General features: G+C 38.5%; 1 protein-coding gene across 1 annotated transcript in view; it reads right to left on the bottom strand.

Moving 5' to 3' along the window:
* The window catches only part of LOC139735016 (neurexin-3-like), a 113,620-nt gene that overhangs the window by 16,565 nt on the left and 80,866 nt on the right, over nt 1–16,189 (bottom strand). The window contains exons 5-7 of the mRNA XM_071645793.1: nt 8,491–8,730; nt 7,593–7,843; nt 6,353–6,474 (exon numbers count right to left, since the gene is read on the bottom strand). Coding sequence (XP_071501894.1) covers nt 6,353–6,474; nt 7,593–7,843; nt 8,491–8,730 — 613 coding nt within the window. The remainder of the gene's footprint in view (nt 1–6,352; nt 6,475–7,592; nt 7,844–8,490; nt 8,731–16,189) is intronic.

Here is a 16,189-nt window from a genome sequence, read left to right as displayed (position 1 = left end):
AAATTCTGTCTTAAACTATCTATAACAAGATTGGTGCCAAGTTTCAAGCTACTACCTCTATTTGAAATTTTTTTTTGGCTTCATCTCATCTGCTTCAGAACAATCTACTTTGAAAAAATAGCGATCAGTATCACCTGAGCTACTACTTGGTATGAAAAGTTAGTTTGCAGGTACAAACCCTTGTTTGTCAAAGAAAAAGTCTGTGTTTGCCAAGACTACTACACGCACCACTGGCACTGCTACAAGCGCCAGTGCCAGTGGTGCATGTAGTAGTCTTGGCGCGCGCAGACTTTTTTTATGACCAACAAGGTCTTGGTCACAACTAAAGTGGCCATTTTTACGTAGTGAGTTTTCAAGTTTGGGACATTATAACTCCTGAACCAAAAATGGTACTGACCCCTAATTTTCTCCAAATATTAATTATATGTCAAACAAAATTCTTGAAACGTTTCAAGATAATTCTTCAGTCTTTCTCTGATTTATGCTGAATCAAGCATTTTCATGATTTTCCTTTTTTTCAGAAAAATATCAAAAAATGAGTGTTTTTTCCTTAAAATCTCAATCCAGTTATCACAATAACCCACAAAAATGGTATCAACTTGTAGAAAATGTTATTCTCTTTCATATGGCATCACATTTGTTGAAATCTGATGTTTCTATCGAATTCTATCATTTAAATAACAAATTCAGTAAATATGGCGGCCATCTTGGACGCCATCTTGGATTTGGAGGCTTTCGCAACAAATTTTTTGAGGTAGACCAGTGGAATGTTGTTTATTACGATAAAAACTTGAAAATAAGCATGGTCTACTTAGTTTGTAGAGAGAGTGCAACTCGACCTCTGTTTTTAGCTTTTGGCCCCCCGGTTATTTGAAATGCTGCATAGAAACTTTTTACGTCATTTGTAGAACAGCCATTCCTTTCATGAGACATACATGTACATACAGTATACACACTTGCAGCATTACAATTCATTTGCACAGCTCAATATTTCCTCTTGTGGTATTTTGTAAAATGTACAATATGACTTACTCCCACAACTTTGGGTTGTTACGTAGTTTTGACTTTGTAACAAGGCCAACAAGAGATCATTTACAGCTGCATGCTCTCATCTTACACATACAACAAAAACACCTGTCAAAAGAGGACTGCATATTTGTAGACCCTTCCCTGCCAAAATGAGCTTTAGAGGCCTCACTGCCAATATTGAGTGATCTGACTGGTCAGCGAAGAAGTAATGTCCTATACAACCACATTCTATGGACCTACTACTGGTCACTTTCACTGGTCAGAATGAACTCGAGCAGTGCGGAGGTTTCCTCATCCTGACCATTCCATTTACTACCCCCCATGGCTCGTTTTGGCAGAGAAGGTCATGTGATATGATGTCTCCGTGGTTACCAACTCACCTTCTTCCGTGAACACTGGAGTGCGCGTGTTAGGCAGACAGAGCATTAGAGCAAGAAGGGTATTTCGTTTGGCAGTAATGCAGCGAGGGGTGCGGATAGGTAGCGAGAAGGTGGATTGAGTTTGTTTTTTTTTGTTTTTTTCAGAGGAAAATGGGAAGGATTAGAGAGAGAGAGGTATCGACAATGGAAGCCAGAGATTGTTAGTAGTGTTAGCAGCTGTTGTTAGTAATGGCAGAATGGGTGGGAGATATGTTAAACTTTCATCACCGTTTCTTGGGAAAGACCTCGTGAAGGAGTTTGATACTGATCAGAAACTCATAGTCGTGATCTCGCCACAACGACCACATATTGTCTACGAAAGCATGTTGAAATGCTCATTAGTAATCGGAACGCTTTTTGCACACATAAGTATTCAAGATGCATGACAACATTGAATGTTCGAGCACATAACATCTTTTGAGAACAAGGAAACACATTCCTGTTGTTTGTATAGCAATGTTTTATCTGAGATTTTCCCAAGAAACCATGATGAATGGTGAGAAATACGAGAAAGAGAGCGAGAGAAAAAGGTACTGAGAGAAAGTATACTGAAAAATCTTCTAGTTACTGTCTACAACCGAATATAAAACAGATGTTAGTATTGGAAGGCCGGGTCTGAACAGGGGGAATTACATCAGTGGCAAATGAAAACAATGACATGAACAAACCATTCATTTTGTTGCACAAAAGATGTTAGTCAAAGGCAGGGGAAAGCACTTCATTGACTCTTCAAATTAAATAATTCGCTGCACAAATTACAACATACATTATGTTGTTGACCACCCAACAAACATATCAGAACCACTGGATGTATTCAGAACACAGAAATGATATTATGTCTTCACCAAAGCATGCTACACGCTAACAGTAGTTTTCCTAAGCCCAACTACAAAGAGAGTTGATTCTGCCCTAAAGAGGGCGCCAGAAGGTATTGATGATGTCCCCCTGTATGAATTGGCTGTATATCACATTTTGGCTGTTTATCGGACTTTGGTTGTATATCAGTTCTGGGCCAAATTTAGAAGAGTTTATATAAAGAATTACTAGCTCTAACCACAAAAATCCATTGAACAGTCTTAAAATCCATCTTTTCCAGATCTTTATCAGCATGTTTCTTTTTGATTGTTTGTGTCTTTGTTTTGGATATTTCTATAACATGAAAAATAGAAGGATTGCTGTATATAGAGAAGAGTCAATGAGAAGATACATAATTGTTAGTCAGAACAGAGGACTAATATTCTACGCACAGTCACATAAACAAGAGACAAGTGTGTCACAGAAAACTTGTCATAAAGCCTTGCCCAGAGAAAGGAAAATTCAGAATTTCATTTTCTATAACACTATCATCGCTTGCCCTTTGAGCATTTATGCCTTTGGAAAAATATGCACTTTTGGTGATTACAAGGTAATGATCGCATTAGACCTAACAAGATTATGCCATAAATTTCCACGCAGGCTTTGATGTTTAACTTAAAAAAAAAAAAAACATCAACAAAAAAAGCACTGGATTGTTCGGATGCTCGACTTTTCTTTTTCTTCTTCTTTTTTTTTTTAAACTGTCAAAAAACGTGTCTCCAGGTATATGCTGGGATATACTTTTTGGGACAGTGACAATGCAGTTAGAAGAGTAATCTAATCTACTTGGATCAAATTGCAGTTAGAGGAAAAAATGAGCAGACAATAACTGAATCCTCACAGCTTATATTCTGCACTTCTCTTTTTTTCAACACCTTCCTGAATAATATGTGCAATGCAATTATGAAAAAGGGTTTGAAATAACTTGGTCACTTTGGCTAAAAACACAGAGGAAAATGAAGACTATAGAAATGCGCAGTTAATACAATGCATCTCTGTAAAATATGTATTTAACACCGCCTGTGGACACTGGATTGTCAACGATCCTTTCAGATTAATGGCACTGTAACAAAATGGCATATTGAGCAACTTGACTCAGCAGCACTTGGCTCATAAATTTCTGTGGCAGATTTGTTGTTTGAGACACACCACAAATGAAAATAAAGGCAATATTGTGAATTTACATTGCTTTTTTCTCTTTGCCCCTTGAAATAAATCATGCAGCCGACGACGACGACGGAGCCAAGATGTATTGTGCCCCCAGGTCGTCGGGATCAGCAGAATATGCATTTTTCAGTCTTTTGTTTTGTGAGTGATATCGGGTGCAGTAATTTTCAAGGGATAAAGGTTGATCACTACTGCAGGCAACAACGTCTACATGTAGGTCTGGGTGCTGTCGTGTGTGTGTTGCGCACTGTGCAAATCTTGCCATTGCAGTGGGCACATTACTGTAGTGAATCCCTGCCAGAAAGCATTGCATTGTGATGAACAACCAGCCAAGTTTGAAATTTCTTTTTTGCTTGTCTGTTTTGTTTTTTCCACTTTCTTGCAAGGTTAAAAGGGTTGTGCCAAGTGTAAGTGCTCACTCTAAAGCTATTGCTAGATATTTGATGACAAAATTCAATAGAGACAGTCCAGAACAAGAGTGGCAATTTCAAATGCCAATTCTTAAATTCTATATGGACAAACAAAATTCTTAAAATTTATATTTTCATCAAAAAAAATCAAGGACAGACTGGCAGTCACGACAGTGCTAGATAATGCCTTCTTGTTAAATGATGATGGGGATTACCTTGTCTTAACAATTTACTAAAGTGAGATGACTACTATTAGATGAAAATTCAGTCAGGTAGATACAACGTATGTCTGAATGAGTGCTAGATTTTACTGAAACCTTTGTTGATCTTGTGCCTTGATATCATCTTCTTCATTTCCATAAATTTTTCGAAGGGAAAGGTTTATTAGTAGTTATTCATAAAGAGAAAGTTGGATTGAGAGGACAAGCAAAACAGGAGCAGCAAAGCTTCAAAGTTCCAACCAGCCCTGGTCTGCCCATTGTATCAGTAGCATTCAGGGCTCAAATATGCTGGAAAGGAGGTACATGTGTATACTGTATACGCTATAATTTTCGCGTACATAAATTTTCGCGAATTGCCGCTGTCACACATTTTCGCGAGTGGTTAGATTCGCGATTGGGGGACCAGAGAAAATATGAAATGGCAAAGAAAGTGTGAATTTTCAACTTACTAGCAAATAAGAATGATACTAGTTATACACTGCATGAAAAATACTTTACCAAACTCTGCGAACTAGTAAGTTAGAATTCAACATTTTTGAAGTGGTTAAGTCCATCGCGCTAGATTTCTGACGAGTGGTCCCCTTGCGATAATGGATTGGCTCTCTACAGTAGTCGTAAGTAGACTTGGACGTACTATATGTACGTAAACAAGCTTAGCCAGCATGGTCTGTTCTGTAAGCCATGACATGGTATACTAGTACTGAAATGTTCGTATCATCAAGGCAAGGGATTCATTTTGGAAGGTAATATTTTCGCGTGTTGTTGATTTCGCGAATAGCTCCCGACTCGCGAAATTCGCGAAAATAAAACCCCCGCGAAATATATAGCGTATACAGTAAGTGTTTAAGCAATATGACAGTGCCTTAGAAGTTAAGTGCAGGCAATAAAGCATATCTGATGAAAGAATGCAAGATTGATGCAGATTTCTATCTTCCTAGCTATGGATTGATGCATGCCAAATCCAGCTAATATCTAGCATCTCAGTGAATTCTGATTGATAGCTTCATACAGCTTGAAATAAAAAAGGGAGAAAATTATTCAGTGCACACTGACTTCATTTAAACAACTCAGATGAAAAAAACAACAACAAATAAAAGCATAATAATGAGAATAAGAACCTGTACAAGGTTCCATGATGTTGCTGAGAGTTCAATTCACATGGAAATGTGAGTTAATTTTGTCTTTACTAATGTAATGATAACATCAGGGCTATTTGCAATTGTACTTGCCCATCCCAAAATCAGGCTGCTGATTCGTGAGATTGAGAATCTGTCATCTAAAATAAACTCACTAAAATGCAATGAAAGGCATGTACAAAAAACGAAGAAGAATAAATACGCCTTGTTCCAATATGTCCATAGAAAGCAAGTAGAGTCCAATGTGCACTAAATATTTCCCTCTGCGCATACCGGGCAAGGTGGTGAGGCAAAGATGTGGGATATGGATTTCAGCGCATTCACATTCACAGAAAATTGTGACACAGCAACATTTTCTCCCCATGCTTTGATTCAGAGTTAGCGCAAAAAGTACATTTTGAGTTTTAATCAGTGACACACACAAACAAACAAACAGACATTCTTGTTTGTGATAGTTTTGTTATATCACCAAGAGAAGAGTGGCATTTTCATCCTGAGAAGAAAGGTATGACTTCCAAGATTATTGTATATTCATATTTTGAATATATATTTCTCAGGAAGAAAAAAAAAATCATGCCAAAGTCTGAAGGCTTTCAAATGAATGAAATATGGCCAAAGGATCTCAATGGACAAAGTCAAATACTTGAAAATCTTATCAAAGCTTTGTATGAATACGATTAACAGCCTTTTTAATTGCCTATCGGGTAGACTGTTAAAAAAGAGTGTTAGAAATTCATTGCAAGAGATCAAACTGACACTAGAATTGAATTGAGCTGAATTGAATTGAATCATGTTTTATGTTCTTTCTTACAACATCCCAAGTTAGACATGGATTGGATACACACTGGAGAAGCAAATCAGCTCGCCTCTTCCGAGTTTGAATTGCTTGTGAGTATCGAACTCATTCTTGGAAGGCACCCCGTGATAATTTTCTCAGAATGCCAAACTTGACAGGGAAATAGTCAGTCAGGCATGGGATGAGAAAAAAAGAGATAGATGGCGAGAGATGGAAAATGCTAAATAGTAGTTAGCTGTGTACTAATTTCTGTGCACATAGGACACGAAACAGAAATATGTTAGTATCACAGGTATCTGTGGAGACTGGTGCATGTTACCTTCTTCACATGTCTTTCCCGTATAGCCAGTGATGCGGCAGTCACAGACAAACCTGTTCCATCCCTCCATGCACAGCCCTCCATGTTGGCACGGCTCCGACGCGCACTGTGGTTCCTCTTCCCTGATTATTGACCATTTCAAAGCAAGATTTTACACTATGGTCCTTCTTCCCCTACAACTTATTGATAGAAATCAAGATTCATCAAGATAACAGTCTTCTTTAATCATTAATCAATACAAATCAAGATTTTCACCGTGGTCCTTTTTACCTAACAACTGATTAATACAAGTCAATATTCATCTTGATTGTTATCTTCCTTGATCATTAATGATACAAATTAAGATTTACACTGGGGTCCCTCTTTAATAACAATTGATCAATACTAACCAATATTCATATTGAGTGTCATCTTCCTTCGCAGTTGATCAATACAAACTAGAAATATCACTGAGGATGGTTAATACCCCTGCCTCGATCACTTTTATACTGGAACACTGCCGAGAAGGAGTAACAGTAACTATAGAGTGCTGTTATCATGGCAACATACTTTTTGCTACTCACAAAACATATGCACAAATTTATATCACAATAACCCCATGAGCCATTTTTTTTTTTGTGTGAATCATTGATAAACTGGAAAATATAGTTTAATCTGCAAAGCCGTGACAAATGTGCTTTTGCACAACTTTACATTGGGCTCAACATGAGTGTGAAATTTCATTTGGATCACTTGAAAATTGGAGAAGTAAAGTCTGATCAAAAATTTTGGCAACATACCAACTGCATGAAAGTCAGACCACATCCTGACTCCTATATACCCTCTTCAAAATTTGTACGGCTGGGGTGGAATATTAAGATTTACACAATTTTCTCTATCTCTTCTTTCTTCCTTTAAAATAACAACAACAACGCTGTGTTTCCTCCTCTGCAACTTGAAGGGAAACTGTAGATGCCATATTACTTTGTGGGGAGTTTGTTTTTGTAAATCTTGTGAGTCAGGGTGGTTATTTGCCAATTTCAAAACATGTAAAATATAGATTCAGATTTTGGCATAAATGCAATGTGAAAACACACATTTCTCCATCCAATGCTGTACTTCACGATCACAGCTTTTAACCACTTGCGAAATTGTCAGGATGTGCCCATTTGCAAAAAATTAGGCTCGATTAATATATGGCATCTACAGAAACTTGAGCCATGATGAGGCACCCCCCCCCCTACTCCTGATCAATTCTCACCTGCAGAAAGGTCTGACATCGCTGTTGTCCTGCTCCACAGCAAACTCGGGTAGGTCAATAGTATCTCCCTGTAGGACCAGGTTCTTGAGGCAACCCACGTAACCTTTACGCAGCACTCCCGAGAACAGGTCGATGGGCAGGAAGGCGCCGTCCGTCTCGAAGTCGATGCCGCCCACCACCAAGTGGTCCTGGAGGTTGAGGTGGCGACTCGTTCCTCCCACAGCAAATTTGCCCACCTCCTGGTTATCGACCTGAATGCGATACGAGATCATGACGAGTTATGTTTAACCGAACTAACATTACCTCACTTGCCTGATAGACTTCAGATCACGCACCCGAGTGAACTCATGAGCAAGCACATGTGATCAGAGAGGGTGGAACTTGCGAAAATTGACATACCATTTCTGGTGACTAGAAAATGCTGATATTTCAGTAAGCATTCCATTATGTTTATTGGCAGAAGAATCAGTTCCATCACAGACTTCAAATTCTCATAACTTTTCGTAACAAATGCCCAAGGAAAGGTGCTTGAATTCAGAAAGAATTCAATGACAAACTTCAGATGCTTGATAGTACATTGCCAAGAAATGTCACTGTACCTTTAGGTTTCAATTCATTCATTCACTTGATAGGTTTGATATCATCATGGCCAGCAGAATTCTGCTCAGGGATTCAATTATCTCAGTGAATTTATCTGTGAATTTGCACTCAAGCACACAAACTGTGATAAAACTGGCATACAAAATGCACCTGGAAAGTAAAAGTAGATAGATATCAATTTGTAGGACACAGTCTTCTTAAGTCCTGCACTGCAAACATCAAAACAAAAGTATTACACTTTAATTCCAATGTGAACAGACTCTTACTGCAGTGACATGAAAAGAAAAAGAACCCAAACCTGGACTGTGCCACGAGTGTGGTGCCTGTCAATGAAGACGTAGTGCCAGAGACCGTCATTCAGCGGTGGGGTAGGGGCCTTGTACCGGATGGACCCCGATCCCAGGTCCAGCACCATGTAGAGGTAGCCGTCCATCAACTCTAGAGCAAAGAAGTCGGTGATGTGGTCCGCCCCTCGGTTGTACATGATGACGCCCGACGGCTCGTTGGTTCGGAAGCTGAAGGAGAGGGTGCCCTCGGTCTGTGCACGGGAATTATGGAAAGGGTGGGGCCATATTTGGAAAGAAAGAAAAACAAAACAAATGGCCATCCATCAGCATATGTACATCTATATTAACTTTTTAATGCAGTAAAAGGTGTATGCAGAGAGTTAAATCAACCCCATTTCTGTGCGATAATGAAAATGCTCCATTCAAACTTGACATTCGATTTAAATGCACGACATCATGCACACATATCTCAGATATGATTCTTGCTGCAATTAACAATGCCACTCCACAATTTCTGTGGCAAATACTGTCGAAAGTGCCACATTCTTGAAAAAAAAATGTAGCATGCTGGGGGAGGGGAGACAAAGTCAACAGTTCTTCTGGTGGAATACCTAATCACATAAAATGATGCAAAACAGACCTACACGAAGGCCGAAAACAAATGAAGCTGTTGGTGACCTCACTACAGACTTCCCTGGTCATGACAACTCTCTATGACTTCTCTGAACTTTGACCTCTTGACCTATGTGTCTAGTGCAATGAAAGTCAGTAGACCCAAAGATGAATCACTCCATTGCTAAAATTCACCTGCCATGCTGCAGAGTTACCATATCATCACTCAACCCAGTACAGATTTAGGTGCTGATGACTTTATGCACACAACGAAGCATAAATACACTGATTACATATTCTCAATTGTTCTCAACTGAGAACCAAAAGGGCTTTATGACAGCAAGTCATACCCTTCTCTTCCTTAACTATAAGAAGGAATAAAGACAAAATGTTAATATTCAAGATGAAGTTATCATGCAATCTTAAAAGCAAAAAACAAAACTGACCAACTATAAAGAAGATAAACAATGTGAAGTGAAAATGAGTAAATCTCGGCAAAAAAAAAATTGAATGCATCATAGAAAAAACATGCCATATTCAAATTGCAAAAGGTTTTATGGAATAATTTCTAAAAATATGAAGAAGTAGTTTCATCCAGAGATGCTAGTATTTGTGGCAAGAGAATTATTATTAATGAGCCATGCTGTTGAGAAAATATATCACATTTCAAACAAAAACTAAAATGTTGATATTCAAATATTTCTGAAAATATGACTGTGTTGCGGCAGAAATACGTCAGATTGTGAAACAAATGATGAATGTTCTGTGGGAGACAGAAATGATTAGAAGAAATCAATCAAAAGAAAAAAACAAACATTTTTTGCACAAGTAGAAAATATGATAACGGCATTGCTTTCTGGTTCAATCATTGTCATCAATGAAGTCGACATTTCCATAGGAGACAGTGATATAAATGGATGTTATATTCCCAGTTTGGATACACTTGACGTCATATAAGACCTTTTCAAATGAATTGTATTACATTAGTACAGATGAATACATTTGTGTATGTATGTATGCATGCATGTATGTATATATGTATGATGTATGTATGTATGTATGTGTAATGTGTGATGAATGTATGTACGTATGTACACATGAGTTATATCACGCAAAGACCTCTCTGTGTCATAATAAAAGAAAAAATAGGTTAGTCAGATATTGAGAAGTGTTAAAATGTATGCAAGTCATGCATGCTGGGTAAATGTGTCTTCAAGACTTGAAGCTTCTGGCGGCTTTCCATGCGCTGCTACGCACCATTTCAACATCTGACTTTGCAATCTGGGATCGCTGCGTAACGTGCTCAATAACTTTGGCACGCCATGTGGTACATGGAGCAGGGAAGAGAGATAGGTCCTCATCTTCCCACAGCATTTTTTCCTCTTTTATTCTCATTATCGGTACTTTTTTTTTTTTTGGTTGCTTCGTCTTTTTCTGTCCCTAGGTTGCCTTCACGGGATGTCTGGACAAGTAATGAATTTACTGACGGGAGCATGCATGCTCAACAAGTCATGTGATCTCCATGTTCGACACGCAAGCAACATGCGCTCTCTAACCCAGACTCCACTAAATTGGCAACACTCTCTGTATTTCTCATCAGACCGTTCAGATCCTCTGAACCTGATGCAGTGGCCTGCACACGTGTGTGAGGGTTTCAAGTTCATCCGACTTTAAGACACTAGGCTTGGACAAAAATGCTGACATATGAAACACAATTTGTTTGCTTGGAAGAAACTGCCATACTGTCATCTAAGATACTAATAACAACGATGTGTGATTCTCTCAAATTAATTTTCCTATTGCTGTGAGCAAAATGTTACTGTTGCAAGATATATACATGTAATGGAAGAAATTAGGTTTGAGATGGACACTGCCCTCATATGCTCCCTTTAATCATCAAACTTTCGGCCTGTATATAGCCTTCATCATGATCTACCAAATGAATATACGACAAGAGTCTAAAAAGCAAGGTGGCGCCTCCCTGGTCTGAATGGCATGATGTACTATGATATAACTGCTATATCATACAGTAAAATATTATATGATTCTACACTGAGATAAAAATATGAGTTATAATATTCTTCTGAAATTTTAGCCTTATGCAAATTCTCATAATACTTCTACACAGAAACATATAATCTAACAATATCTCATAAACAGAAATATGTTGTGCATCATACGAATGTAATAAGCCTAATTTCTTAGAGATAGATGGATAGATAGATAGATAGATAAATAGATAGATAGATAGATAGAGAGAGAGAGAGAGAGAGAGAGAGAGAGAGAGAGAGAGATGGGGGGAGAAAAAAATGAGAGATGAATAGAATGCACACCCACAAATCACCATTAATCTCCATAGCAAAAGAGAGAGGGACCTAAGGGCTAAGAGATTGAAGTATATAATGTCTGCTTCATCGGTTACCAGTCAACAAGCCCTGAGCAAGTGATGAGATCCTGAAAATTGTTGCATGCCCACAGGTGACATCATCTTGAGCCTGAGTGAAGACATTTTGTGCGAATCTGGCCCAGTTTGCCCCGCCTCTTCATAACCTCAACTCTCTTTGAGCTCAGAGAAATAATGCCTTTTGATATAAAGATACGTAATCACCCTTCCAGACACACTATAAAACAGTATTACTGGGAAACAGGCACAGGATTTCATTGCTAATTAAAGGAGATCAGTGAAAATCAGCCAATAAATGGTGGTCATTTTGATACCTTAATGTTTTGTACTCTAACCCTACAATGTACCCTACATTTTCCAACTGCATTATTTTTTGCAGTGCTTATGGCATATTGAAACAAATATACTGTTCATACTTGCAAATTCATAAAGATCATACAGCTGAAGCTTCAACTGCATTGATTTCATCAAAAACATATTTTGAGGGGGTTCACCATTATTATTGAAGAAGTAAATGTTATTTCCTGTCTGGTGACTATTTCAAATGCTTGTTTTGGAACTATGCTTGCTTTGGAACTGTAATATTTCAGTTTCAAGTTTATCTCCAATGAGTTCTGTATTCAGCTTGCACCCATATTTGTGTTGCATCTTCAGTTTTCAAGCTTATCTGCAGTGATTTCTGAATACAGCTTGCACCCATATTTGTAATGCATGTCTGCTTACTACATTGTATATTATTGGTGCACTCCAAGTTAGTGTTGAAGTTTAAACCTCAGAATCAGTGACTGGCTTGAGACATTGTGTAGCAAAGAAAACAACAACAAAACAAACATATATTATGTGTGTGTTTTGTTGTTGTTGTTGTTGTTGTTGCTGTTTTGCCACATGGCAAGATATCCCACACCACAGACGCACCACAGACACCCGAGTCTGGACTGAGCAATGTTGCGTGTAATCATACCGTCCCCTCTAGCAAGAGGCAAAACACTCTGTCCCTCGGATAGGACATAAAATGAAGGTCCTGTGTATGAGAGAGTCACAACTCATGCACGTAAAAGATCCCGCTTCATTCTTTCATCGCAAAGAGCAGGGTGTTTAACCCGGTGGAGTGGTCCCACCTCACATCCAACTGGACCCCATGGAAGACCAGCTTAGCATAGCTAAATATGGGCTATCCAGCCATCTTCTCAGATGGAAATGAACAAACAAACAAACAAACAAACATGAAATTCAGATGCAAATGTCACTTCACAACGGGAATTGAATGCAGTGGTACCGGTAACCCGAGAAACCATCACTTCTTGTTCAAATGAGCATATTTCTCTTAAATCAAGGTCCCTCCTTCCTAGCTCTGCATTACTGATGGCTCCTGATACTTGCCAGCAAATCTCAGATCCCTTCCAACCAAACCTGATGAGAGTTGCAATCACAAGTGAGAGGGGCATCACAATTCATGAGAAAGCAGATCCATTTGTGCCCCCCCCCCCCACCAACACCACCATCCCATCGGCCTGCTTTCAGAGCTCAATCTACATCTCACAACTCCCACAACGGCAGCTTCTAGTTCTATTCACACTGTCTTCTGCTTATGAGAATGTCCAATGGCACAAAACAGATCTGAAATATGATTTCTTGCTTGCGTGGCTGTGTGTGCAGGCAAAATACTTTCATCATTTGTTCACTGAATACCTTATGAAACAAAATCCATTTTCACATAGCAAATTCCAGCTTGATTCAGAAATTATTAATACCAAAATTCACCAATAAAAACATCTGCTGCCCCTGGGCCAGACGACATAATCTAAAATATGAACTAAAGAAAATTTTACTCTGAAATCTCAACGTCATGCAGCTAACAGATGCAGAGCATATTTCAGTGATGTTATTGTCATTCTCCTGGGGAAAAAAAGCCTTAATCTCGCGAGTGTCAGGGCAAATATTGTGAGACTGGCCTGATAATGTCATGACATGGACATTGTGGCTTGTAAGGGCCCTGTCATCTAACACACAGACAAACAAACAGACACACACACGTGCACACATGCACGCACAAATGCACACAAATGAAATGAGCCCGGGAAATGAATGAACAGATAATGTCCACAGAATGGCAGGTCCCTTCACCGCAAAATATCAACATCAGATGCAATAAAATGTTCCACGAGACAGAATGAGAACACGGACTACTGCACCCAATGACCTTTCATTTGTAAATTTCAAAGACAGACCTTGTAACAGACACAAGCTTAACTCTCTGTGTGTGCCACTTGAATAAACTGTCCATAGGTATGTGTGTGTGAAATTTATACACATTTGACTCAATGGCTCAGAAGAGGTTAATACCAGGAAGAGCCTGTGGTGCTGCTGAATATCAGCATTTCATTGACATCAATCCTTGATCGCCATCTTTTCTTCTTGCATCATCTTGCAGTATATTTATCATGCCAACATGACAATACAATCTTGTTACTCACTTGCAGAAGAGATCATTTTGTAACTTTTTCATTCATACATGGGCCCAAGACTGATCTATTAGGTCTTTAATCAAATTTTATGGCGATTTAAAGTTTTTCCTTATAGCTAATCATGGCCAATGTAAAACATATGCACCATTCCTGTTTCAAGCAATGCTTGTTAATATAGGTGCGTGAATAATGACAATGACAATTTCATCTAGAAAAATAGTGATTTCAGAACTACTGGATTGAAACAGATATTTCTAATATTTATTCCTCCGAGACACAACTGAGTATGCTCTCATGCTATGATAGGTAACTTGAAGATGTGATGCAAGTGCAATGATTGCTGTGGCCTTACCTGAAGGATCACTCATCAACTCTGGATTAATGAGTAATTGCTGGGTAAGGCATTCCCATTTGCAAACCTAAAGTTTGTTGCCAATTTGAGCAGGAATGTCTTCAAGATATAAATAAGCACAAAATTTGTTGAATATACCAACAAATATTTAGCTCTGACAGAATGTGAAATGTTGATGCTGAGGATGGTGATAAAAAAAAAATTAGCTAAAGTTTGTATCTATACACCAGTACTACAAAAAAAAAAATCACCAAAAAACAAAACTAAGATCATCTGGTGACGGTGCATGATTGGAAAGCTGACTCAAACATGGCTTCAGCAGAAACACACATCTCCCTCTCCTTTCCTGTCCAGGCAACACAAGTTCTTTCAGCCTGGGTTTGGACAGATGTTTGTCAGCTACCGTGAGGACAAACGATGGCACACTCAGCCATGCTTTTCAAGCACAGTCGGGTGGATGGAAACCAAGTCTGGCATCATTAATGCAAAGTGGTTGTGTAATTCAGAACAGCATCACTCAAACTTCAGCTCCAACTCCATTGCCACTTAATGTCTATCCACTGTATTAAGAAAGAGAAAGCTTGTGGGGGGGGGGGAGATTTCTCCCTCTCTATCTCACAAAGCTTTTTGAGGTGCTCCCTAGTTTGCAGCGTCTGGCTACTTCTGCGCTATTCTTCTCTCCCCATCGCAGAATCACCTGGGCTAAATTTTGATATATTGCACCATCATGTCTTATTTGTTAATCAATTTTCTGCAAAGACTCCAGGCACTCTGGCTGTCGGAGTCCCAGGCAATGTCTCACAACATACAGACTGCACGCTTTTCAAATGTAATGACACAAGATACAGGTTTAAATTGTACCTAAGAGTTAACTTTGGTGAGTGGATTTATCTGTCTCTGTTCTGTTCTCCCATTTCCTTTGCCTTCTGTCTTATTTTTCCATCAATGATTATTAAGATTAGATATATATCTAAGCCTGAATTCATCTCATCTCTATAACCAAATACTTATTATGCAGACTGACTTTTTTTTTCAATCCCAATTGACACAGGCAAACATAAACACACATTACATACAAATATTCAAGCACTGTATATAAATATGTACATATACAAATATATAAATATATATGATCATATACATTATATATATGTTCACATCAAAGCAATCTTCTTTTACAAACACTTCACCTTGCTCACACATTTTTTTTTTACACCAATCCTTTCCCTCCCTTTAAAATGATTTGCCCATTCTTGTGCTGCTGTTTGATGCCAAAGCTTATCTTGAATTTCAAATTTACTCCTTGTAAGGCCGTCTCAATGTGCTCCATTGAACTCTACCATGGTCAAGCTGTACGATAGAAATATTGCAAAAAGAATAACAAAAGTAAAACAGCGATCATGTAAATTTTGTGGGTACACTATTCCCAATCCTTGTCAAACTGCTGAATCTTAAGGTTAAAATCAATCACCAAAAGCCATCCTCTGCCATCATTGGGCTTTTCTTACCCAAGTCTCTGGCCATTTTTTTTTGTTCTAGCTCAATCTATACATTCCTCTATCAGCTTCTCTAAGCCCACCAATACTTTTCTTGTCTTTGTGACTATTAAATGGACTCCTTCACTGTGCTTTTATTAATCCTGTGAGAAAGGAAATTGATAGCTTATGATCCTGCATTTGCACTTTCCTGGGAAGCTACTGAAGTCTAATCCAAAATTTTCACTCTGTGCCATACACTTTATACAGATGGCACTAAAAAGCCACTGTGCAAGGCAAGCCTCATTTTTTTTTGAACTCCTGACATGTAGCCAAAACTATATCCTTCCTCAGCTGCTTACCACTATTACACATCATCAGCCAGTTCAGGCAGCATCCTCA

The sequence above is a fragment of the Diadema antillarum genome, unplaced genomic scaffold (genome assembly GCF_040938485.1).
Source record: "Diadema antillarum isolate AM-2024a unplaced genomic scaffold, OU_Dant_1.0 scf00000027, whole genome shotgun sequence".
In the NCBI taxonomy this organism is placed as follows: domain Eukaryota; kingdom Metazoa; phylum Echinodermata; class Echinoidea; order Diadematoida; family Diadematidae; genus Diadema; species Diadema antillarum.
This window is presented reverse-complemented; position numbering and strand designations above follow the sequence as displayed.